Source organism: Protomyctophum parallelum, assembly GCF_964188405.1.
Source record: "Protomyctophum parallelum genome assembly, chromosome: 23".
NCBI lineage: Eukaryota > Metazoa > Chordata > Actinopteri > Myctophiformes > Myctophidae > Protomyctophum > Protomyctophum parallelum.
The window spans coordinates 27,078,021-27,104,529 of NC_139715.1; the positions used below are offsets into that span (position 1 = coordinate 27,078,021).

General features: G+C 46.6%; 1 protein-coding gene across 1 annotated transcript in view; it reads right to left on the minus strand.

Annotated features, from left to right (window-relative positions):
* Positions 1 to 7,516: 7,516 nt before the first annotated feature.
* LOC310854376 (XK-related protein 6-like) overlaps positions 7,517 to 26,509 on the minus strand; it is a gene marked incomplete at both ends in the record, with an annotated part of 24,684 nt that continues 5,691 nt past the window's right edge. The window contains 5 exons of the mRNA XM_083758980.1: positions 7,517 to 7,741; positions 8,909 to 9,239; positions 9,739 to 9,872; positions 10,963 to 11,246; positions 13,600 to 13,796. Of these exons, the coding sequence (XP_083615106.1) occupies positions 7,517 to 7,741; positions 8,909 to 9,239; positions 9,739 to 9,872; positions 10,963 to 11,246; positions 13,600 to 13,796 (1,171 nt within the window). The remainder of the gene's footprint in view (positions 7,742 to 8,908; positions 9,240 to 9,738; positions 9,873 to 10,962; positions 11,247 to 13,599; positions 13,797 to 26,509) is intronic.

The following is a 26,509-nucleotide window of genomic DNA, read 5'->3' on the forward strand; positions in this document are numbered from 1 at the left end:
CTTATATTGCTGTTTTTTCTTTGTTTTTCTTGCTATATCAAGTCAATCCTGTGTGAGGAATCAACTGGATTTCAAATATTAATGTTTTGAATAATCTGATATAGAAACAAAATAATGATGGCTGCCAATGTATAGGGATACCTGATGATCATGTTTTAGGGTGGAAAAAAATCGTAGCACTCCATCTTTAACTGGGGACCTGGAACCTCCTCAAGGACCACTGGTGGTCCCTGGACCACTGGTTGAAAACCATTGCCTATTTGGATGTAGGCCTATCTCAGTATATTGTTGATAATATTGTGACTTGTGTCTTTACTGGCAAACATGTGTTGTTTGGCTTCAGTAATAATAGTATTAAGAAGAAAAAATGAAGTATAGGCTACATAATTAATTTGATTGCATTATTCTAGCAGCTATGGCTACATTTCACATATTACATGAATCCAAATTGCAAGTATTCTGTTTGTTTTTTCTTAATGATAGAGGTTATAAACAAATGACGATGATTGATTTTTGCTTTGTGTGTGTGTGTGTGTGTGTGTGAAAGAGACAGGATGGCAAGGACAGAGCAACGCACGTTTGAAAAATTAATTTAATTTATATTCCTTTATATATATTTTTCATCATTGCAGTCACAACAGTACAATGTAATAAAATGGCAAAGATATAAAATTTAACTCAATACTGACTCATACATTTCTGTATTGTTTGAAACCCATTGAGCTGTACATGTATTATATCTATTTGTATTTTTTTTTATATATATATTTTTTACATTTGTTTAAAATCTGTCATTTCTTATGTAGTATCTGTATTACTGTAAATCTCTGTCTCTTTACAGATAAATAGATTTATTTATTTTTTATCTTCAGGAGGTATTGTAACAAAAATAACACATTTTCTAACGATGGCTGTCTAGAGCCATTTGAAAATATGATTTGACTTATTTTCCCTGCTCCCAGAATGCCTAGAACTATTTGACACAGAATACACAAACTCCAGATACAACCCCCGCCCGGCCCTTCTAATTTCCCAAGGTTAATTGTTGTGATTGGTCTGAAACCTTTGACTGTCGTCGAAGACCGTTATATCCGATCCGAAACAGGAAGTCTCCAAAGACTTCTGCTTCGAGAATGATGATAATGTACTATACAGTATATACTTTTATGACCTGCTGTATAGTATAGGCTTTGAGTGGACCGGACATAAGCATGGGTTAAAACACAGAATTATCAATAAGTTAGCCAGACAATTTCCTTTCTGATTTGATGTTACCAAGTGAGAACTTGGTAAAGATAAAACAAAAGAAACGTTGCTTTGGAATATTCACTGTCCTATAGCTTTGAGATATGTGGTTGTGTTGCACTGTCTCTGCCATGGTCTGTAGCTATACGCACTGCAAAAACTGACCATATTCAATAAGCTCTTTAATTTTAAACAAAACATCAGAGAGAATTATTTTTTTAAGCTTCATAAAACAACCAAGTAAGTATAGTAGCCTTGCCGAGCCATGAGGCCGATAGGGCAGGGGCTTATCTCCTGTTTCTGTAGCGTGAGGCAGCTTGATGTACAAGTACACCCCCTGGACATGACGCTAGTATGTCGCAGGGACTTATACCCCCAATCCAACCCTTGATGCTGAGTGTCAAGCAGGGAGGCACTGGGTCCCATTTTTAGAGTCTTTGGTATGACCCGGCCGGGGATTGAACCCCGAACTCCCAGTCTCAGGGCGGACACTGAGCTGGTAAAAAGAAAAATCATCACCCAAATCCACTAGATTGTGAAAAGTAAAACTTTATCTTGGATACATTCACGAACATAAGATGCTTTATGAGCTATGACATACTTGTTGAGATGGTCGTGTTTTTGCAGTGTGACAACGAACGATATCTGGTGTCCTCCGTTAGGAATGTCAGAGAAAACTGTACCGTGGGTCTCCCACGGGACCCAGTATTTTTCCTTAGCCAATTTCCATTTGACCTTGTCCTACCTCCCCCAACCCCCACACCCCACACTCCCAGAAATAAAATTCACAAAGATTCTAGCTTATAGCCTCGGCTGTCTGGCAACCTTATCCCAAAAGCCAAAACTTAACCCGCCCCACCCAAAAACCTAATATCAGTGTGCTTATACTCAGAACGACACAATGGCACAGACTCCTACGAAAACACAGTAGTCTCCAGTCAAGCTAGGGTTTGTTTCTTCTCCCCATTTTACATTCCTGATATTAATAAAGAACATTGACTAATCGGTACATTAAAAAGAGCTGTCTAAAGCGAAGCCATCAAACATATAGACACAACAAAGGAAGGTTACCAGTTAAAAGGTTATTTACAATCAAAATGCCAACCACGAGAAGAAAAAAGAAGAAAGTAATTTCTTTGCACATCAAAATCTCTAAAGCTACTTTTTTTCTCAAGCTGAAGAACATGGGACAGCAAACACAGTATAAAACGCAGGACCGCTATACAAAAATAATAAATAAAAGTAGCTTCTCTTTTCCATACTGTTACATCCACCTGCTGTGGCCCTGCCCTGTGCTTATACTAGTATCCAAACTTGGATCAAATTGTCACAAAATTACACTTTACAAATACTTTTCGGTGATTGATTGAACTTGCCAAGCAGATTGGAGCAATAATGATATTGATCCCGGAACACCGATCCAGTGGGGAAAGCAAACGCTAGCAGAATTTTAGGGAATTCAGTTCTAAGGATTTCACTGGACTCCAAGAAACTGGTCTGGAGTGAGACCAGAAACTGACTGGTGTCTGGTCTTCAATTCTAGCAGAATTTGTTTTTCATAATTAGCGATGATGAGACACAATATAGTTCCACTGCTCTGGGCGTTGGCTAAGATAGAAATATGGTCCATATGAAGCAATATTGAATACTGTACTCGTGCGCACACATGCAACCAACACACGACAATAAACCTTCAGGCCTCATGTGTTTTCAAGACCCTGATTGTGGCACATTATACAAAGGCGGAGTGTCTCTTTAAAACCCCTGACTTCACTGTTAACATTATTTGTAAAGACATATTTGTTTGTCTCGTCGTCTTTCTGGCAATTTGTTGACAGCATTATTTGAAAAATCTCTATGGTAGCATTTTGGTAGCACCCCCCCCCCCCCCCCCCCCATGTGCTTTAATTTATATAAATGATCAAATACATGAATAAATAAACATACAAATACGAAATTATGAATGGCTGTGAACGGAAGTTGTTTGTTTTCTCCCCGGGTCTTTCTTGGCTTCTGATCTCTCTATACTACAACGACATGGTGACATCATGCTAACCCACATTATACCATCTGATACAGAAGGACTAGGGAGGGTTGAGTATGCAAACTCACCTCTCCCAGACATTCACAGCTTTACACTGAGTGCACACAAAAAACAGCCCAGCTGCCCTTCCACCTTATACGGCTGACCTGCATCTCTGAGGTCCTCAAAAGCTCTACATTAACACCCGGTGGCCGTAATTTAACCCGCATGCATGGGCGCATTTCTGCATTTTGCAGTTAAATCAGGGGTGCCCAAGATCACAAAGGCTGTGCAGGTATAGATCACATGACATGCCCCTAAAGAATATTACATTTATTTAAATATAAAAACAAATTTTGGCATCTGCCTCTTGAATTAAGTTGAGTTGATTGATTGACTGACAAAGAAAAGGGGCCTGTCAGCTCAAACCCATAATGCAATACTTTGTTTTCAAGAGTGTTGCTGCGCACAAATGTCGGTATAGGCCTATATTACAAATGAAATGCAAAAAAAAACCTCTACCCATTCCATTTCTCCCCCTTTCCCTTTCTTAAATATAATGCCAGCGCTGCGCTATTCCAAAGCCATTTTCAGCAATGGTATTATAATGTTTTCAGTGAGTATAGATCTTGTTGAGCTGTTCATTTTGAAAGTAGCTCTCATGTAAAAAAAAAAAGAGCGGGCACCCCTGGGTTAAATGAACACCTGTAGTGTATACGTGTGGTTCATGGTGTGTGTATACTAGTCTGTTTCACACCAGAGCACCAAGAGCAGCAGTGGCACCGTTTAGTGCAGTCAGTGTAAAACGTCCATGCTGAATTAAAGCTAACTTTCACAGCTAACCTGCTTGTGTCCAAACACTATAGTCATGCATGCACACAGGGTCATTTATACAACACCGTCCTGTACACAGTTTGACTCAGTAGCACCATATGAAGATTGTTCCCGAATCACAAAGGAGGTGAGGGAAATGGTGTGTGTGTGTGTGTGTGTGTGTGTGTGTGTGTGTGTGTGTGCGTGAGTGAGAGCGTGTGTAACCTTTGGCTATTATCAATGTGTAGGCCTGTTCGATATGCTTATCATATCACCCTGTTTCAGGGACTATATAACCCTATGCTTTTGTGTGCCATATTGTGTACAGTGTGTCTGTGTGTGTGTGTGTGTGTGTGTGTGTGTGTGTGTGTGTGTGTGTGTGTGTGCACGTGTACGCTAAGCATATCTCCCTGAGACTTGCATAGCTTTTCTGCCGGATACGGAAGAGCAGTTGCCCGTTCGCAAAAACGAATAAATGTTTTATTATCCTGGCCTACAGGTGAGAGAGGTATTTGGGATAAGCGTGAACCGGGCATATCTGAAGCTGTGATAAGTATTCCCCCCTGCATCTTTCCAGATGGTCCCTTTACTTGTCCTCGCCGTCACATGGCGTCAACGCAGCTGCAACGTTTTCTAATTGTTCTTTCTCGTTCCAATAATAGCGTGTCAGTCGTTTGCCATATCGGAGGAATTATCACACCGTTTATTATTTGTTCTGCCTGCCAGTTTGACAGCTTGGGGTGTGAGAGAAAGAGAGAATGGAAGAAAATTAAATAAAAATACTAATAATTAATTAACCACACACTTGTGGGTTGGCTTTTTGGAACAGTGGAGAAGCATGAATGCATTACAGGCCGCACGCGCCAATAAGTCATTGTGAGAGACGAGAGACAATGAAAATGATTGATGATTTAAATCTTGAAGAACATTAGTTCTATACAAGTTGCCCTCGTGGCAGATGACAGATATATATACCTATACGATAAAAAAACAAATGCCCACCTGTCCTGCGCGTCAAAAAACATAACACATAAAAACCTGTGATAGTGCAAAGACAGCATGCAGTTGACGGCGAGGGCGCCGGTCGGTCGTCAATGCGCGCGCTTTTTTGTTGTTGTTTTTGTGTTTTCTTTTTTGTCTTGGACCCCGTCTCATTTTTTGTTCTGCTCTTCACAGCAGTGGACGGCGGGGTCCTGAAAGATGCATAAACGACAACGGACAGAGAGAAAGAAGGGATATAGACGGAGATAAGAGGGCGGAGGACAGAGAGAGAGAGAGAGAGAGAGAGAGAGAGAGAGAGAGAGAGAGAGAGAGAGAGAGAGAGAGAGAGACAGAGAGAGAGAGAGAGAGAGGGAGAGAGAGAGGGAGAGAGAGACAGAGAGAGAGAGAGAGAGAGAGAGAGAGAGAGAGAGAGAGAAAGAGAGAGACTCGTGCTGAAGGAGCTATTTGAGTCATGGCCGTGGGACTCGCAAGTCTGAATGATTGCGAGAAAGTTGTGTCTTTGTGTGTGTGTGTGTGTGTGTGTGTGTGTGTGTGTGTGTTGGTGGCGTTGTGCATGTGTGTGTTAGAGATCACTCTTGTGCCTTTCGGCTAATACCGCCGTGTACATTTATTGTGCTTGTGTGGGTGGTGTGTGTGCTGCTCCTTAATTTATTCATCCGTGGACATGTTTCATATAGTCTCCTGTACCGTACGCAATGCGCTGCATGTGAACGCACTACGTTTATACTTATAGGTTGTGCCTATAGATACTGTAGCTCTGTTGTTACAGTATGTGCATGTGTCCTCGCACACATCTCTGTGTTTCAGTGTGAGAGATACAGATACACATTATATATACATAATACTGAATATATAGTTTGTGTGTGTGTGTGTGTGTGTGTGCGCGTGCGTGCGTGCGTGCGTGTGTGCGTGTGTGTGTGTGTGTGTGTGTGTGTGTGTGTGTGTGTGTGTGTGTGTGTGTGTGTGTGTGTGTGCGTGCGTGTGAGGGGGAGTGTACTTGTACTGCTAACTTTTGTGTGTGCGTGAGCCAAATGTCCTCATCATAAAGGACATATAGGACAAATATGGAAAGTGAGGACATTTTTGCCTCACTTTCTTTTACTTTACAGGAGAAGTCACAATTGGGGGTGTTTCTGTTATGATTATGATCACAATTTAACCGCGGGAACCCCTTTTGGTGTTTGAGGCATTATGTTACACTTTAGCTATTGAAAAATAGTAGATCTACAAGCTCACGAGCTTGTAGGTCTGCTATTGTTTTTTTTTGGGGGGGGGGGGGGGTTTCAGAAAACTGTCAGGATTTTAGAAGACATTTTGTAGAATCGTTCCCAGGTCAAAATGGGTTAATGACGTCCTCATAAGCATAGCAGTACAAGTGCGTGCACGTCAGTGTTGTTTTCGTCGACTAAAACTAAGACGAAAAATGTTTAGTCGACTACCTTTTTTCACAGACAAAAACTAAATAGAAACTAAATGAAAACTAAGCTATGATGACTAAAACTAAGACTAAATATACTGACAATTTCGTCAAGAAATAAAAACTAGACTGGACTAGTAGACAAGAGATCCAGTATAAGTGAATTTACACTTGGTTGCATGCTGAAAATAGTCGATCTACGAGCTTGTAGATCGGCTATTTTCAGCAAGTGTAAAACCTGTCATTTTGACGGCATCAAGGCCCGACAAAATACATTTTAGTCGACTAAATCAACTGTAGATTTAGTCGACTAAAATTGCGTGACATTTAGTCGACTAAAACTAGACTAACACTAAGACATTCCAGGTGACTAAAATGTGACGAAAACTAAATGAAAAATATTCAAAAGACTATGACTAAAACTAAAATCAAAATATGCTGCCAAAAACAACACTGGTGCATGTGCGTGTGTGCGTGTGCATGTGCGTGTGTGTGTGTGTGTGTGTGTGTGTGTGTGTGCGCGCGCGAGCGTGCCTTGTGTGTGTGTGTGTGTGCGTGCGAGCCTTGTGCGCGCCTGGCGCTTGCCGCGTCGTTGCGCGTGTCAGAGCGAGGAGTCGTACTGCAGCAGCTCGTAGAGTAAGGGTCCGTCGCGGTAGCGTGTAGCGGTAGCGTCGTTGCGTGTGTCAGAGGCTAGCGAGGACTCGTACTGCAGCAGCTCGTAGTGTAAGGGTCCGTCGCGGTAGCGTGTAGCGGTAGCGTCGTTGCGTGTGTCAGAGCGAGGACTCGTACTGCAGCAGCTCGTAGAGTAAGGGTCCGTCGCGGTAGCGTGTAGCGGTAGCGTCGTTGCGTGTGTCAGAGCGAGGACTCGTACTGCAGCAGCTCGTAGAGTAAGGGTCCGTCGCGGTAGCGTGTAGCGGTAGCGTCGTTGCGTGTGTCAGAGCGAGGACTCGTACTGCAGCAGCTCGTAGAGTAAGGGTCCGTCGCGGTAGCGTGTAGCGGTAGCGTCGTTGCGGGTGTCAGAGCGAGGACTCGTACTGTAGCAGCTCGTAGAGTAAGGGTCCGTCGCGGTAGCGGATGCCCACGGCGGCCGGCGTGATGTACTGCAGGATGTTGATGGTCCTCCGCAGGCGGCGGTCCACGTAGTGGGCGTCCCACGCCGGGTAGCGCTTGCGCGGCATGTCGATCTTGATGAGCGGGCCCTCCATCTTGGACGAAGCCGAGGCCGCCGGCATGGACCGCACCTTTACGGTTACAGGGAGGAGAAATCGTTATTATACTTTTTTTATCGAGCCCCTTGATGATGTCTCATCTCAGTTTAGAGGGGGTCCTCAAACACCAGTGTTGTTTTTTGCAGCAAATTTCTATTTTAGTTTTAGTCGTTGTCTCTTGAATAGTTTTCACTTAGTTTTAGTCACATTTTAGTCACCTGGAATGTTCTAGTGTTTAGTCTAGTTTTAGTCGACTAAATGTCATGCGATTTTAGTCGACTGAATCTACAGTTGATTTAGTCGACTAAAATGTGTTTTGACAGGCCTTGATGTCGTTGTAATGACATATTTTACACTTTGGTTGCAGCTGCGACGCGTTGTGAGATTGTAGATCTGCTATTTTCAGCATGCAACCCAGCATAAAACTGGATCTCTTGTCCACTAGTCCCTTACTAAAAATTTTGTCTATTTTTTATATATTTATGTGCATTTAGTCTTAGTTTTAGTCATCATAGATTCGTTTTTATTTAGTTTTTATTTAGTTTTAGTCAGTGAAAAAAGTCGACGAACATTTTTCGTCTTAGTTTTAGTCGACGAAAACAACACTTGTTTAGAGGGGGTCCTCAAACACAGATACATAGTACTATAGAGCGTTGCAGTCCCGCCCCCTTTCATGACGACGCCAGGCCCAGTCCCGCCCCCTTTCATGACGACGCCAGGCCCAGTCCCGCCCCCTTTCATGTCGACGCCAGGCCCAGTCCCGCCCCCTTTCATGTCGACGCCAGGGCCTATAGGAAATAATTCCCAATGCATTTTTCCCTCATAGACATTTCAAAACGTATTTATTTAAAGACCTTTTAGGTCTTTAAATTACGAAGCCAACTCGAGTCGTGACAAATCATTGACAACAAACACAATATTTTGGACCAAACAAATAATTAAAGTAAAAATAGCTAAAGTAAAACATAATGCTTTAACCCATTCTAAACGGGAATCCATTTTGGTGTTAGCTTGTAGGTCTGCTATTTTTGAAAAATCGAAGAACGACTGACATTTTTAGAATCTGATCTCAGGTCAGAATGGGTTAATCAGACCAGTGTGTGTCCAGTGGAAACCTCGTATGAATCTGATCTCAGGTCAGAACGGGTTAAAACACCAACAGGGGTTCCTCCTCCTCCCGTCCTGAACGGGCTCTCTAACCTGGAAGACGGGCAGGCAGCTCTCGGCCGTGGCGTCCTCCGAGTCTGAGTCCGACGTCATCGTGCCGCCGCCGCCGCCGTAGTGGTGGCGGTGGGCCGGCGTGGGCGGGGCGGTGGGCGGGGCGGACGCGGCGGCCGGGGGCAGCGGCAGGCCCCAGAGGAGCTGCGCGCAGCAGGAGGAGGCGGGGCTGGGGTGCAGGTGGGCGGTGGCCGGGTGCAGGAAGCCGTAGTAGATGAGCATGATGGCCACGCCCCCGGCGAAGGACAGGTAGACGCCGCAGAGCGCCAGGCCCGCGTAGGAGTCGGTCAGCAACGGGTCGCGGTACGCGTACCTGGGCAGGACAGGCAGGCAGGCAGGCAGGCAGTCAGGCAGGCAGGCAGGCAGACAGACAGACAGACAGACAGACAGACAGACAATAAATCAATCAAAACAATAGCAGCACCGCTGGCTGTTTGACCAGAATGGAACAGATGAATTCCTGTTCTGTTTGGCTTATATAGCAGTGTCTATTTGTACGTCTCTAAATGTCTTGATGATTTGAACAAGGTGGACCCTCTTGTAAACAAGTGTAATGCTTTATTGGGTCGTCCACTCACAGCCAAACAGTCTTTGTATAGTTTGTATTGAGTTGTGGTTGAAATGTACTGTCATTCTGCAAACTGTTAATAAATATTTCAATCAATCAATCAAAATTAGTATCAGCGTTAAGGTCTGTGAAGGACGAGTATAACATGGATGAGGGGGCGGGGCCCAACACACACATCACACGTTCTTTCCAAAATGGCGTGCGTGGTGGCATATGCACACAGTAGAGCCCTGCATCCACTCACCAGAGGCCGGTGAGCACGGTGTTCTCGGCCAGCACCACGCTGTAGTAGGCCACCATGCGGTAGCGCGTGGTGCCCTCCTTGACGTTGAACCAGCAGAAGATGTACACGATGCCCACCACCATGTTGAACAGCACCTTTTGTGAACAACACAAAAGCAAGATGTATATCTAAAATATAGGGGTAGACCATAGACTGTAAAAAATATGGACAAAGCGTTCGCCGGGTCTAACATGGACGTAAAATGAAGCCTGTTATTCCTGCACTGTAAGTCGCCATCTTTCTAGATCCTTTTGGTACCAGCTGGCCATTGGCTGGCTCCGTTTTGGACCAGCTGGCCATTGGCTGCCCAGACAACGAGGCGGGACTTCCCCCCTTCTTCTCCGTTGGTTTTTATTTTGACTCGAGTGGGAGGGGAATCCCGATCATAGACTGTAACGGTAGCCACGCCCCTCAGAACATACGCGATGTTTTTTTTTCTTTATGGTAATTTTTTTAATTAATGGGACCATAATTTTCCAAAAAGAATATCATGACATTAGAAATGAGACTTTAAACTAGTGACTGGAAGAAGAAAGTATTCATGACCATGTTTATTAAGGTAATACAGTCTAGGTGAAGTTGGGCCAAAATACATGGGCCTCTATGGAGCTATGGGGCTTTTTGGGTCCAGTCCAGCGCCACAACAGGCGCCACATATGAACTACCGATTTCAAATGAGGCTTCACGAAATATCTGGCTGACTGCCCCCCTGGGGTAGACCTTTGGAATAGTCAGATTCAAAACGTTGTTCAAAATCAAGGTACTTAATAAATATAAAACACTATAAAATCAATGTAATTCCTATCATAATTAAACTTTATAACTTTATTATTGTTCATCGTTATCACTTCAATTCCCTCGTTTGGACGGAGCTCTGATTGTTCTCTTAAATGAGCCCGTCACATCCAACAACTAAAAGAAGAAAAGGAAAAAAAAAATGTTTCGTTCTCTTCTCTGCTTCTGCTGTTTTTGTTTTTCTGTTTTTTGGTTTTCTCGCTTTTGTCTTCTTACTTTGTTTTTGTTTTGTCAGTAACTAATGTTACTTTTAAAAAGTGTTAGGCAAAATAAGCTTCGGCTTCAGCCTACACCTTTTCGGTGCTAAACTTGACTTTACAGTCTGTCTTTAACATGTAAAAAATGTAAGTACCGAAATAAACCATTCGTTCATTTCATTCATTCACTCACCTCCTCCCACTTGGACATGCAGAAGTCGGTGCCGCCGTGCACCACCCAGAAGGCCATGGCGCACCAGTGGAACACCACGAAGATGCCGAAGTACAGGTGGAAGAGGCTGGCGAAGAGCGCCAGCGAGAGCACGCGCGACGAGATGGTAAACAGGCGCCACAGCAGGTGGAGCAGCGCGCCGCGGTAGCTCATGCTGCGCTGGTCGTCGCGGGAGTCGCGCAGCAGCTTGTGGTACGACGCCAGCACCCACGCCAGGGACAGGAGAGACGCCAGGGAGGACACGCCTATATATATATATATACACCGCCGAGAAGGAGAGAGAGAGAGAGAGAGAGAGAATGAGGTGGGATGAGAGAGACAGACAGAGAGAGACAGAGACAGACAGAGAGAGAGACAGACAGACAGAGAGACAGACAGACAGAGACAGAGAGAGACAAACAGACAGAGAGAGACAGAGACAGAGAGAGACAGAGACAGACAGAGAGAGACAGACAGACAGACAGATAGACAGACAGACAGACAGACAGACAGACAGACAGACAGACAGACAGACAGACAGACAGACAGACAGACAGACAGACAGACAGACAGACAGACAGACAGACAGACAGACAGACAGACAGACAGACAGACAGACAGACAGACAGACAGACAGACAGAGAGAGACAGAGAGAGAGAGAGAGAGGGACAGAGACAGACAGAGACAGACAGAGAGAGACAGACAGAGAAAGAGGGAAACTTGCTGTCTGCGTCCATATATTCATTAATTGACATTGTTTATAAATGCAACCATGGGAAATAGAGAGAAACAAAGACAGGAAACAATAGAGAAAGGTCCGTCATGCACCAAACAATCCAACAGGGTTTCTAACAAAAGCATTCATTGCGTTTACCTGATATGTGTGAGATACCACAACAGCCTGCATGACAATGGGACCAGCTCCCTTTTTGAATAATGTTCTCAGGGCAGCTTATATGCTATACATACTGTACAACTATGTTAATTTGCTGCTTGGCCATATACCTAATCGCTTATACACTAAATATTTTTTTTATGATTATGATATTTTATGCTCAGGCAAAATGCACAAAAATAGAAATATATATCGTTCAAACTCCATTGACTTTTTCTGTATGAAATAGCTTTTTCGATATTCCTTGACTTTCCAGAAACCCCATATATGGGATCCAGTTGGAAAACAAGAAACAAAAGTGAAATTGAGACATTAACCCATATTGGGGGCGGGAACCCCTTTTGGTGTTAGCATTATGCTATGCTTTAGCTATTGAAAAATAGCAGATCTACAAGCTCATAGCGTGCCACGGAGTGGCGCGCTACGAGCTTGTAGGTCTGCTATTTTTTGCAAAATCGAAGAACGACTGACATAGAAACATAGCGTTTTCAGAAAACTGTCAGGATTTAGAAGACATTTTTTTTAATCTGATCTCAGGTCAGAATGGGTTTTAAAGCCCTTCTGTACCTATACAGTCTCTGGACATGATCAGACATATACAGTACAGGTACAGTACAGCACATCCACCTACAGCATACATGGGCAACTGGCGGCCCGGGGGCCACATGCGGCCCCCACCTTCACTTGATGTGGCCCTCAGGTTGATATCAGAATACTGATTTATTATTGATTTGCAAAACATGACACACTTTAATTACTTAAGTCTGAAATAGTATAGCTGAATGAGTAGTATTAAAATGTTATTTTCTTATGTCCAATGTATTTCTATTTAGTTCATAAAGTCATAACTATAATTAATGGCCTTTGAAAGGCATTTGAAATTAAATAAAACTTGGACTTATAGCTGATCTACAAGTTCAAAACGCGTCGCACCGCTGCACGTTTTGAGCTTGTAGATCAGCTATTTTTGCTACGACAGTAACGTAATATATACAATGGCCCTCTGGAGTGAGTGTGGAAATATATTGGCCCTCTCCATCGACAAAGTTGACCAGCCCTGACCTACAGTATACACTCTGGACATGATCAGACATATACAGTACAGGTACAGTACAGCACGTCCACCTACACTCTGGAGTCCAGATCAGACATATACACATAGTGTTGTTTTTGGCAGCAAATTTCTATTTTAGTTTTAGTCATAGTCTCTTGAATACAGTAGTTTTCACTTAGTTTTAGTCACATTTTAGTCACCTGGAATGTTCTAGTGTTTAGTCTAGTTTTAGTCGACTAAATGTCATACGATTTTAGTCGACTAAATCTACAGTTGATTTAGTCGACTAGAATGTGTTTTGACAGGCCTTGATGTCGTTGTAATGACATATTTTACACTTTGGTTGCATGCTGAAAATAGCAGATATACATTGTATATACATATACATTGATTGTATATCTGCTATTTTCAGCATGCAACCCAGCATAAAACTGGATCACTAGTCCCTTTAAACATTTTAGTCTAGTTTTTATTTGTTGACAAAATTGTCAGTATATTTAGTCTTGGTTTTAGTCATCATAGATTCGTTTTTATTTAGTTTTTATTTAGTTTAGTCAAGTCAGTGAAAAAAGGTAGTCGACGAACATTTTTCGTCTTAGTTTTAGTCGACGAAAACAACACTGCAAATTATACAGTACAGGTACAGTATACAGTACAGTGTACACCTACACTGCAGCGTCTCGGCCCGGTTCTCCTGGATCATGATGCAGAGCTGAAGGACCAGCTGCGGCGCAGACTCCAGGAAGGTCTCCAGCAGGCGCAGCATGTTGACGTCGGCGTACTCGAACATCATGGCCCAGTACCAGCGCCGCTGGTGCTCCTTCTGCCGCCGCGACTGGATGCCCAGGTACAGGGTCCTGATGTACCTGTAATGGGGGGGAGGGGGGGGGGGGGGGGGTCAGAGGTCAGAGGGAACAATATCTCTGAGGTTTTAATGCACCGGTCCGTTACTGTACTGACATGTCTCTCTGTGTGTTTAGACCAGTCACAGTTGTTGAGTGGTGCAACCTGCACTCCTATACAACCAGCAATGTCCGTGTTCACCCTATGCCTGTGTATCTGAGCACGAGTATATGACTATTAGTACCAGTAGGGGCGCTGTTGTGCCAGAAACAGAGAGAGATATAGTGCTGCTCTGTTGCCTGCTAATGAGAGAGAGAGAGAGAGAGAGAGAGAGAGAGAGAGAGAGGAGGAGGAGGAGGGGGGGGTTGCACCACTCAGTTCACACGGGTGTGATTTTCAAAAATAGCAGACCTATACAAGCCGAGTGGCGCGCTACGAGCTATTTTCAATAGCTAAATTATAACATAATGTTTAAAACACCAAAAGGGTTTCCCGCCCAAAATGGGTTCAAACCCATTCTGGGCGGAAACCGCACTGTACGAGCTTGCATCCGGAAAGTATTCACACTCCTTCATTTTTCCACATTTTGTTTTTCGGCACAGCCTCATTTCAAAAGAGATTCAATTCGTATTTTTTTTCTCATCAATCTACACATAATAGAAAAGTGGAATTTTATTTCTAGCATTTGTCTCAAATGTATTACAAATAAAAAACTGAAATCTCACATGTACATAAGAATTCACACGCTTTGATATGACACTCAAAACTGAGCTCAAATGCATCCTGTTTTCACCGATTGTCCTTGAGATGTTCCTACAACTTGACTAGAGTGCACCTGTGGCAAATTCAGTTGATTGGACTTTATTGGGAAAGGCACACACCTGTCTATGGGCGCGTTCGGAAATGCGCCCTGAACGCACTGGTGTGGTCTCTTGTCGTTCGTTTATTCAGTGCACTCAGTGCGTTGTCGTTCGAAAATCCAGTGAGTGCCCGCACTGAGCGACCCTACCCTGAAGCTGGGGTTGTCCGGTGTGATTCGTGTGAATGCGTCACAGCTGTGGTCGTTCGGAAATAAGGCACACTGAACGCACTCTGTGACGTCCCCGCCCACCACACTCAACAAACTGAACACATTCCCGGTGCGCGTTTCCGAACGCGCCCTATATCAGGCCCCACAGCTCACAGTGCATGGCAGAGCAAAAAACAAGCCATGAAGTCTGGCCCCCTACCACCAGGGCCCAGGAAATGATTCTCCGTTCATTTTCCTCATAGACATTTCAGAAAGTATTTATTTAAAGACGTTTATACGCCGCGGACAAAGCCAACTCTTGTCGTGACAAATCACGACAACAAACACACTTATTTGGGCCGAACAAATAATTAGAAAGAAGAAAAAAACATCAGGTTACACTTTTTTTGTTGTTTTTCTTCCATAATATTGTGTTTGTTGTCATGAGTTGTCACGACTCGAGTATGGGAATGGGAGTCCAATGAGGTCCCAAACAAACACCTGGTGTCAGACCCCAACCAACAAGTCCCTGGCACCACCCTCCCAAGGAGACAGTGGTCTACGCTCAATAGATTCAGGACTGGACATGGCCCCTGCTTGGCCAGCCTCCACAAATGGGGCAGTAGCCCAAGCCTACTGTGTGCATGTGGTGAGGAGCAAACTATGAAGCACATCATAGAAGTTTGTCCTCTCCAAAGACTGGAAGGAGGATTAATTACCCTCCACACAGCAGACCAGGAGGCAACCGTTTGGCTTAAGGACTTTGCATTCGCTAAATAAATAAAAAAAACGACTTGAGTTGGCTTTGTCCGCGGCGTAACCGTCTTTAAATAAATACCTTTTGAAATGTCTATGGGAAAAATTCATTTGGGAATCATTTCCTGGGCCTGGCGTCGTCATGAAAGGGGGTGGGACTGGGCCTGGCGTCGTCATGAAAGGGGGCGGGACTGGGCCTGGCGTCGTCATGAAAGGGGGCGGGACTGCAACGCTCTATTGTCTGTAGACCTCCGAGACAGAATTGTATCGCGGCACAGAGCTGGGGAACGGTAACAAACAAGTTCTGCAGCATTGGAGGTCCCCGAAGAGCACATGCATTATAGCCTCCATCATTTTCGTAAATGGAAGAAGGTCAGAACAGCCATGACTCTTCCTAGAGGTGGCCGCCCGTCCAAACTGAGCAATCGGGGGAGAAGGGCTTCGGTCAGGGAGGTGACACTCTGACAGAGCTCCAGCGTCACTCTGAGGACTGAGGACTCTCTGCAACACTCCACCAATCAACAACCATCTCTGCAGCACTCCACCAATCAGGACAACCATCTCTGCAGCACTCCACCAATCAGGACAACCATCTCTGCAGCACTCCACCAATCAACAACCATCTCTGCAGCACTCCACCAATCAGGACAACCATCTCTGCAGCACTCCTCCAATCAGGACAACCATCTCTGCAGCACTCCACCAATCAGGACAACCATCTCTGCAGCACTCCACCAATCAACAACCATCTCTGCAGCACTCCACCAATCAGGACAACCATCTCTGCAGCACTCCACCAATCAGGACAACCATCTCTGCAGCACTCCACCAATCAACAACCATCTCTGCAGCACTCCACCAATCAGGACAACCATCTCTGCAGCACTCCTCCAATCAGGACAACCATCTCTGCAGCACTCCACCAATCAACAACCATCTCTGCAGCACTCCACCAATCAACAACCATCTCTGCAGCACTCCTCCAATCAACAACCATCTCTGCAGCACTCCACCAATCAGGACAACCATCTCTGCAGCACTCCACCAATCAACAACCATCTCTGCAGCACTCCACCAATCAGGACAACCATCTCTGCAGCACTCCACCAATCAACAACCATCTCTGCAGCACTCCACCAATCAACAACCATCTCTGCAGCACTCCTCCAATCAGGACAACCATCTCTGCAGCACTCCACCAATCAGTGGCCTTTATGGCAGAGTGGCCAGACGGAAGCCTCAGTAAAAGGCACATGACAGCCCACCTGGAGATTGTTATCTAGCTGACCATTTAATTGCACAAAATAATGTGATCACTTTGGAAATGAACTATACAACATATGTGGGTTTGACATACTACATACACTGAACTATACAACATCTGTGGGTTTGACATACTACATACACTGAACTATACATCTGTGGGTTTAACATACTACATACACTGAACTATACATCTGTGGGTTTGACATACTACATACACTGAACTATACATCTGTGGGTTTGACATACTACATACACTGAACCATACAACATATGTGGGTTTGACATACTACATACACTGAACTATACATCTGTGGGTTTAACATACTACATACACTGAACTATACAACATCTGTGGGTTTGACATACTACATACACTGAACTATACAACATCTGTGGGTTTGACATACTACATACACTGAACTATACAACATCTGTGGGTTTGACATACTACATACACTGAACTATACATCTGTGGGTTTGACATACTACATACACTGAACTATACATCTGTGGGTTTGACATACTACATACACTGAACTATACAACATCTGTGGGTTTGACATACTACATACACTGAACTATACATCTGTGGGTTTGACATTGTGAAAAGGCCCATGGAGCCTCCCTGCCAATCATGCAATCAAGGCTGAGTGGCTGGCAGCTTGCTCACTGCACACAGGTGTGGGAGGCTACAAATAGGACTCAATGCACTCACTCATTCATGCATGCTTCACCATACTGGCTGGTATACCAAACCTCCAGCACCATCTCTCTTCAACTGTGTGCGTCCACTAAACAAACGTGAGTTCAAAGCCTCTGGAAACCCAACTGTTTATTCATTGCCATAACTATTAATCACCCATCATGGACTCACTTCATTGCACCTGTTATTGTTTATATACTATATGACTAGCAGTACTTGAGTTGTTTAATTTCTTAATGGGTCATTGAATCGAACTGTTGACTAATAGACATAGTGTTTGGCCTGCATAACGGCATCACCCATATGTGTATTCACACATGTGTGTGTTTATGTATATATATATATATATATATATATATGTGTATATATATGTATATGCATGTGTATATGTGTGTGTATGTATATATGTAGGTATGTGTATATATACTGTGTATTCAACCTATTATATTCACATATTATTCAACCTATTATATTCATATATATAGATATGCGTGTATTGTGTAGGTGTTTGATATTGTATATATAGGCTGCCCATGACATGAATATTATTTAGTATTGACGTTATCGGATGTAACTGCTATTTATGATTTGGATACGTTTACTGATGCCACACCTTGTATATTGTTTGTCCCTTTGTACAGCACACACCAATTAAAACCCTTAAACGAATCCTCTGCCTCTGCCTCCTCTTGGTCAGCCTGGCCGGTGGCCTTGCCTGCTCACCATTCTGTCCATTCCACATACACGAACTATTTCCGAGTGCCAGCACTCTTTCAATGGTCCTTCGAGCCGGATGTAATGGAACCGATGGCAGGCAAAGAGGAAGGCAGAAGGCTGGAGGATGAAGAGGAGGAAGAAGAGAAATTGGAGGATCAAGCGGAGCCGGACGAAAGGGCCTTGAAGCCGCTCCAGGGAGCCACCGTCCGACCCAAGGCCCATGCCACAAGGCAACAACCTGCCTTGCTGGTTGAAGGTTTGCCTCACCCCCAGAGGAGGCGACAACAGCCGAGTGCAGCCTTGGTGGAACCGGGCCAGCCCGCAGAGGAACCGCCTGCTGCATCATCCAGCCACGCAGGCTCCGCCCACCACTCCAGAGCGCCCAGCCACGCAGGCTCCGCCCACCACTCCAGAGCGCCCAGCCACGCAGGCTCCGCCCACCACTCCAGAGCGCCCAGCCACGCAGGCTCCGCCCACCACTCCAGAGCGCCCAGCCACGCAGGCTCCGCCCCCTACTCCAGAGCGCCGAGCCAGGCAACCTCCACCCACCACTCCAGAGCGCCCAGCCACGCAGGCTCCGCCCCCTACTCCAAAGCGCCGAGCCAGGCACCCTCCACCCACCACTCCAGAGCGCCCAGCCAGGCAGGTTCGGCTCACTATTCCAGAGCTGCCAGCCAGGCGGTTTCTGGACAGAGCGGCTCCAGAGCATCCAGCCATAGAAGTCGGCACAGCGGACACTCAATAGCCCTGCATGACACCCAAGTGGCCGCCCTCGAAGAGCGGAAGAGGGCCATGGCTCTGGTAGAGATTGAACAGCAGATCAATGAGGACAGAATCGTAGACGAGCGATGTCGGATCCTGGAGGAGCGGACTCGGCGGGACCTGAAGGAGAAGGACGAGCGATGTCGGATCCTGGAGGAGCGGACTCGGCGGGACCTGCAGGAGAAGGAGTCCATCTCCAAGCACATGGTGCAACAGCGGCGGCTGAGACAGGCCAGGCAGAGGTTGGAGGAAGCCCAGATTGTCTCGTCTTTCCTTGTGCAGAACGAGCAGGCAGATGAAGACACAGAGGCCGTCCACCAGGCAGAGTCCGTCCACCCGGCAGGGGGCGCCGCCCAACAGGTCTCCCTGGACCGCCCTGCATACGCAGCCTTCCAAGGCGGACAGAGTGCAACACCGGGCCCTGTCGCATTCAATGCAGAGTCGTCGAGGGAGGAGGAGAGAGGGCTGCCGCACCAAACCTTTCGCTCTGCGATGGAAAGGACTCCTCCCCAATGTAGGGATCTATCCAGCCCATCTCCCTACCGCCAGTTACCGCCACCTACCGGTCAGAGGCCCTCTCGACCAGAATCCGGGCCCGCCAATGGGACAGTTCAGTCGGACCGTAACTGTGGACCCACCAACGCGGTGCAGAGCAACCCCCCGACAGCTGTTGGTCCACTGTTTGCCCAGGAAGTTCAGTCACCAGGCCTTATGGAACTTCTGGTGGCCTCGGCATACGGAGTACCACGGCCCAAGCTTCCCTACTTTGAGAGTGGGAAGGAGAGTGACTTTATTCTGCTGGAGATGGCGCTGAAGAGCTTGCTGGGGATCCACAGTCATCTCTCCGAACAATACAAGTACCAGGTCCTGCTGGACCACCTCCATCTGCCCAGTGCCTACACCCTGGCAAAATCTTATATGCACTCACCGACGCCATATACCTCGGCCCTCCAGGCCCTGAAGGCGAGATATGGAGAGCCCCGTCAGCTGGTCCAAGCCGAGCTTAACCGCATCTTTGAAGGACCTACTGTCAAGGCCAGGGATGCTGCAGCTTTCCAGGACTTCACCCTGGCAGTACGGTCCCTGACGTCCATGTTGGAATCGGTCGAGGGAGAGAATTGTAACGAGCTCAAATGTGGTTCCCACGTTGACAAACTGCTCTGCAAGCTTCCACCTTCCCTCAGTGAGAATTTCATTGAACATTGCTTGGCACGAGGCATTCTGAAGGAGGGCTCCAGCCGCACATATGTGCTCAAGGATCTGGCCAGTTGGCTGGAAGTTAAAGCCAAAGCAAAGATCATTGCCCAACAAGCCACCGTCTCAGCCAATGATGCGGAGGTGAGGAAGGAGTCGGAGGACAGGAAAGCTCCCCGCAAGGCTAACCCGACCTCCATGTACTTCAGCACTGAGGATGGGAAGAAAGCTTCTCCTCAAAAGGGCAAGAACTCCAAATTCCAGCCATATTGCCCTTACTGCAATGCTACAGGCCACTTCTTGGGCTCCTGTACCAAAGCCAGAGAGCTCACTCAACCACAGCTCAAAGCCTGGATAACCGCCGGTAACCGCTGTTACAAGTGTGCACGGACCCACAAGGTGGAAACCTGCACTTTAAAGAAACCCTGCAATCGATGCAAAGACATTCATCTCACCGTTCTGCATGATGTCGTCCCCCACTTCCAGAAGGAGCAGGGCAAGAGGGAGCAGAACGTACTGATGGTGGGAGCAGCCCCTAAGAGGCTGTACGTTGACCAACCAAGCTGCTCATCCAAGGTCATGTTGAAAGTGGTGAAGGTCACCTTAAGAAATGGACAAAAGAGCATGGAAGCATTCGCCGTCTTAGATGATGGATCTGAAAGAACCATCATCCTCCCAGCTGCCATCCGGCAGCTTAGCCTCAAGGGGACTCCAGAGACCCTTAACCTCAGGACGGTGAGGCAGGATGTGCTCCAGGTGAAGGGCGCAACAGTCGCCTTCTCCATTTCCCCCCTAGGTCGACCTGACCTGGTGTACCCGATTGAAAATGCCTTCACTGCTCATGAACTTGACTTGGCTGAACACACCTGTCCAGGGAGTGCCCTCCAGAAACATTATTCTCACCTTGAGGGACTCCCACTGCCTAACCTGGTCAAAGTTAAGCCTCTCCTCCTCATCGGGTCCGACTACCCGTCCCTCATTACCCCGATTGAGCCAGTGGTGGCAGGTCCTACCGGAGGGCCTGTTGCTATTCACACATCCCTGGGTTGGGCAGTCCAGGGTCCAGCCCATCCCTTTACCCGTGCCCATGGGGCACAACAAGCCTGGAACACCCTCTTCACCGGCAGCAGCCCAACTCCAGCCCCTAACCTCTCCGCTGAGCTTCTTCGCAATGTGGAGTTACTGTGGCAGATGGACACTTTCCCACATCGAAAGCCCAAGGAAGTAACCCGTTCCAAACATGACACTTATGCCCTGGACCTTCTGGAACGGAGGACTGCCATCGTCCCGGAGGGTGAGGGAGTCCAACGGTACGCAACTCCGCTGTTGAGAGTTCCAAACCATCCTCCTCTCTCCACGACACCAAGGGTGGTCCTCCCCCTACTCCGTGGAACCGAGCGTAGGCTGGAAAGGGATCCGGAACTGGCTGAAATCCACAACAACGAGATCCAGAAGTTGGTGAAGTCAGGGTATGTGTCTGAGGTGCCACCGGAAGACGATGCGGAGAAACCTCAGGGTGAGAGCTGGCATCTTCCTCACCATATTGTCCGACAGCACGGTGGGAAGAACCGTCTTGTCTTCAATTGCTCCTTTCGGGTTGCTGGACAAAGCCTAAATGACTGTTTGCTTCCTGGTCCAACCCTGGGTCCTACCTTGCTTGGGGTCCTCATCCGGTTCCGGCAGCACTCCACGGCAATCAGTGGGGACATAAAATCCATGTTCCACCAGATACGCCTGCTGCCTTCCGACGCGGCACTGCTGCGTTTCATCTGGAGAGAAGTGAAAGAGTCCAATCCCACCATCTATGAATGGCGGGTGCTTCCCTTTGGCACCACCTGCAGCCCTTGCTGCGCAATATATGCTCTCCAGAAACATGCCAGAGAGCATCCGGACAGTTGTCCTGAAATCCAGGACACTGTAGAGAAGGCATTCTATGTGGACAATTGCCTAAAGAGCCTACCGTCCACGGCCGACACCAAAGTCCTCCTGGACAAAGTCCGCTGTATCCTGGCCAAAGGAGGCTTTGAGGTGCGCCAGTGGGCTAGCAATGCGGCAGAAGTTGTCCAACACCTTCCACCAGAAGCCCGGTCGAGCAGTACCGACCTATGGCTCTCCCAATCGGGCACTGACCCTCAAGAGTCCACTCTAGGACTGAGATGGAGCTGCCTTCCAGATACTCTGGGCTACCGGAACCGCTCCACCCGGGATACTGAGACCCCCACGCTACGTGGCATATACCGGACCCTAGCCAGCCAATATGACCCACTCGGCTATCTTCTCCCTTATACAACTCGAGCCAAAGTCCTAGTCCAGGACTTGTGGCACACCAAGAGAGAATGGGATGAACCCATCCACCCGGCTGCGTTTGTGGAGCGATGGACATCTTGGGAGTCGGAGCTATCCGAGATCGAGAAGGTGCAGATGCCGAGGTGTTATGTGCCACCTGGTGCTGACCGACCCGACTCCACGTATGAACTCCACGTGTTCTGTGACGCATCTGAACGGGCATATGGCGCCGTCTCGTATCTCCGTGTGGCCGATGGAGATGGCAACCTTCATGTCTCCTTCATCATGGCAAGGTCTCGAGTCGCCCCAAAGCGCCAAACATCCATGCCCCGACTAGAGCTCAATGCCGCGCTGTCGGGTGCCCAGTTGGCCACTACATTAATGGCCGAACTTACCTTGCCGATAGAGAAGGTCACTTACTGGAGTGACTCTACCACCGTACTCACCTGGCTCAAGTCCGAATCCTGCCGGTATAAAGTCTTCGTTGGGACACGTATCGCAGAGATTCAAGAGTTGACGAACGTCGATGACTGGAAATACGTCAACAGCCCACAGAATCCCGCTGATGACATCACACGTGGGAAAACACTCCAACAACTCACTGAACCCAGTCGCTGGACTGCTGGACCACCTTTCTTGAGGGAACCCGAGGAGAGATGGCCAGCCCATCTGTCTGCCTCCCTTCCGTTGTCTGAGGAGCACTCAGAGCTGAGGAAATCCTACCGATGTTATCACATCTCCTCTGCACCAACCACTGCCCTCCCCAACCCTGAAGATTTCCAAACTTGGGAAGAGCTGATTGCTGCTACACGGGGGAGTGTTGACGGGGTGGCTCCCTCAACCTCTATCACGGCAGAGACATTCCAGTTCCAGGAGTCTCAGGCGAGCAGCTTCCCTGAAGACTTGAAAGCTCTAAAGGCGGGGAAGGAGGTGTCGAAGGATAGCCGTCTCATCTCTCTGGCTCCTGAGTACGACCAAGCCCTAGGGCTGATCAGAGTTGGCGGAAGATTGAGGCAGGCTGAGGACATGGAACCCGATGCTATTCATCCCATCGTCCTTGACTCCAGACACCCATCGACCAGGCTACTCATCAAGAGTTACGACTCCAATCTCCTCCACCCGGGACCGGAGAGAGTCTATGGTGAACTCAGACGGAAGTATTGGATAATTGGAGGACGAGGGGCCATTCGCAAGCATCAGTTCGCCTGTATGGAGTGTCAGAAATGGAGAGCCGGCACGGTGGTACCCAAGATGGCAGATTTACCACCAGCCCGTCTCCGCCTGTACAAGCCTCCTTTCTGGTCGACGGGAGTTGATTGCTTCGGGCCCTTCACCATCAAGATCGGCCGGCGATTGGAGAAGCGATGGGGCATCCTGTTCAAGTGTCTGACGACCAGATGTGTCCATCTGGATCTACTCGAGAGTATGGATGCTGAAGCCTTCTTAATGGCCCTGAGACGGTTCATTTCAAGACGGGGGACCCCCTTCGAGGTCCTCGCTGATTGTGGTACCAACTTCCGATCAGGAGAAACAAAGCTAGAGGAAGCTTTCAGAACGATGGAGCCTCAGCTTCAGGACCAGTTATCTGACCACCAGATCTCCTTCAAATTCAACCCCCCGGGTGCGCCGCATTTCGGAGGGACATGGGAAAGGGAGATCAAATCTGTGAAGACTGCCCTGAGAGTCGTCTTGGGTGACCAGACCTGCAGCGAGACTGTCTTGCGAACAGTTCTCATCGAAGTGGAGGGAATACTGAATTCCAAGCCCCTTGGTTACCTCTCCTCAGATATCGCTGACCCTGATCCAATCACCCCAAACCTCCTGCTGATGGGCAGAAAGGATGCCTCACTCCCTCAGGCTATCTATGCAGACCACCATCTCATCGGCAAGCGCCGCTGGCGGCACAGCCAGGTCTTGGCTGACCACTTTTGGGCTCGATTCATCCGAGATTACCTTCCGAGCCTTCAACAGAGAGGGAAATGGAGACAGGAAACGCCCAACTTGACCAAAGGTCGAGTGGTCATGATCGTGGACCCCCAATTGCCTCGTGCCTCTTGGCCAACCGGCCGGGTCACGAAGACCATTCCTGGTCGTGATGGTCGTGTCCGAACTGTTGAGGTCCAGGTAAAGAACCGGACTTATCTCCGCCCTGTTGCCAGGATAGTCCCTCTTCCGGAGGTGTCTGAGGAGGAACATTGAGCCTTTGTATAAAAAGGAATTTACCTAAATTCCGGGGTGGCTGTGAAAAGGCCCATGGAGCCTCCCTGCCAATCATGCAATCAAGGCTGAGTGGCTGGCAGCTTGCTCACTGCACACAGGTGTGGGAGGCTACAAATAGGACTCAATGCACTCACTCATTCATGCATGCTTCACCATACTGGCTGGTATACCAAACCTCCAGCACCATCTCTCTTCAACTGTGTGCGTCCACTAAACAAACGTGAGTTCAAAGCCTCTGGAAACCCAACTGTTTATTCATTGCCATAACTATTAATCACCCATCATGGACTCACTTCATTGCACCTGTTATTGTTTATATACTATATGACTAGCAGTACTTGAGTTGTTTAATTTCTTAATGGGTCATTGAATCGAACTGTTGACTAATAGACATAGTGTTTGGCCTGCATAACGGCATCACCCATATGTGTATTCACACATGTGTGTGTTTATGTATATATATATATATATATATATATATGTGTATATATATGTATATGCATGTGTATATGTGTGTGTATGTATATATGTAGGTATGTGTATATATACTGTGTATTCAACCTATTATATTCACATATTATTCAACCTATTATATTCATATATATAGATATGCGTGTATTGTGTAGGTGTTTGATATTGTATATATAGGCTGCCCATGACATGAATATTATTTAGTATTGACGTTATCGGATGTAACTGCTATTTATGATTTGGATACGTTTACTGATGCCACACCTTGTATATTGTTTGTCCCTTTGTACAGCACACACCAATTAAAACCCTTAAACGAATCCTCTGCCTCTGCCTCCTCTTGGTCAGCCTGGCCGGTGGCCTTGCCTGCTCACCATTCTGTCCATTCCACATACACGAACTATTTCCGAGTGCCAGCACTCTTTCAGACATACTACATACACTGAACTATACATCTGTGGGTTTGACATACTACATACACTGAACTATACAACATCTGTGGGTTTGACATACTACATACACTGAACTATACAACATCTGTAGGTTTGACATACTACATACACTGAACTATACAACATCTGTAGGTTTGACATACTACATACACAGACCTATACATCTGTGGGTTTGACATACTACATACACTGAACTATACATCTGTGGGTTTGACATACTACATACACTGAACTATACAACATCTGTAGGTTTGACATACTACATACACAGACCTATACATCTGTAGGTTTGACATACTACATACACAGACCTATACATCTGTGGGTTTGACATACTACATACACTGAACTATACATCTGTGGGTTTGACATACTACATACACTGAACTATACAACATCTGTGGGTTTGACATACTACATACACTGAACTATACATCTGTGGGTTTAACATACTACATACACTGAACTATACAACATCTGTGGGTTTAACATACTACATACACTGAACTATACAACATCTGTGGGTTTGACATACTACATACACTGAACTATACAACATCTGTGGGTTTAACATACTACATACACTGAACTATACAACATCTGTGGGTTTAACATACTACATACACTGAACTATACAACATCTGTGGGTTTGACATACTACATACACTGAACTATACAACATCTGTGGGTTTGACATACTACATACACTGAACTATACAACATCTGTGGGTTTGACATACTACATACACTGAACTATACAACATCTGTGGGTTTGACATAATACATACACTGAACTATACATCTGTGGGTTTGACATACTACATACACTGAACTATACATCTGTGGGTTTGACATACTACATACACTGAACTATACATCTGTGGGTTTGACATACTACAT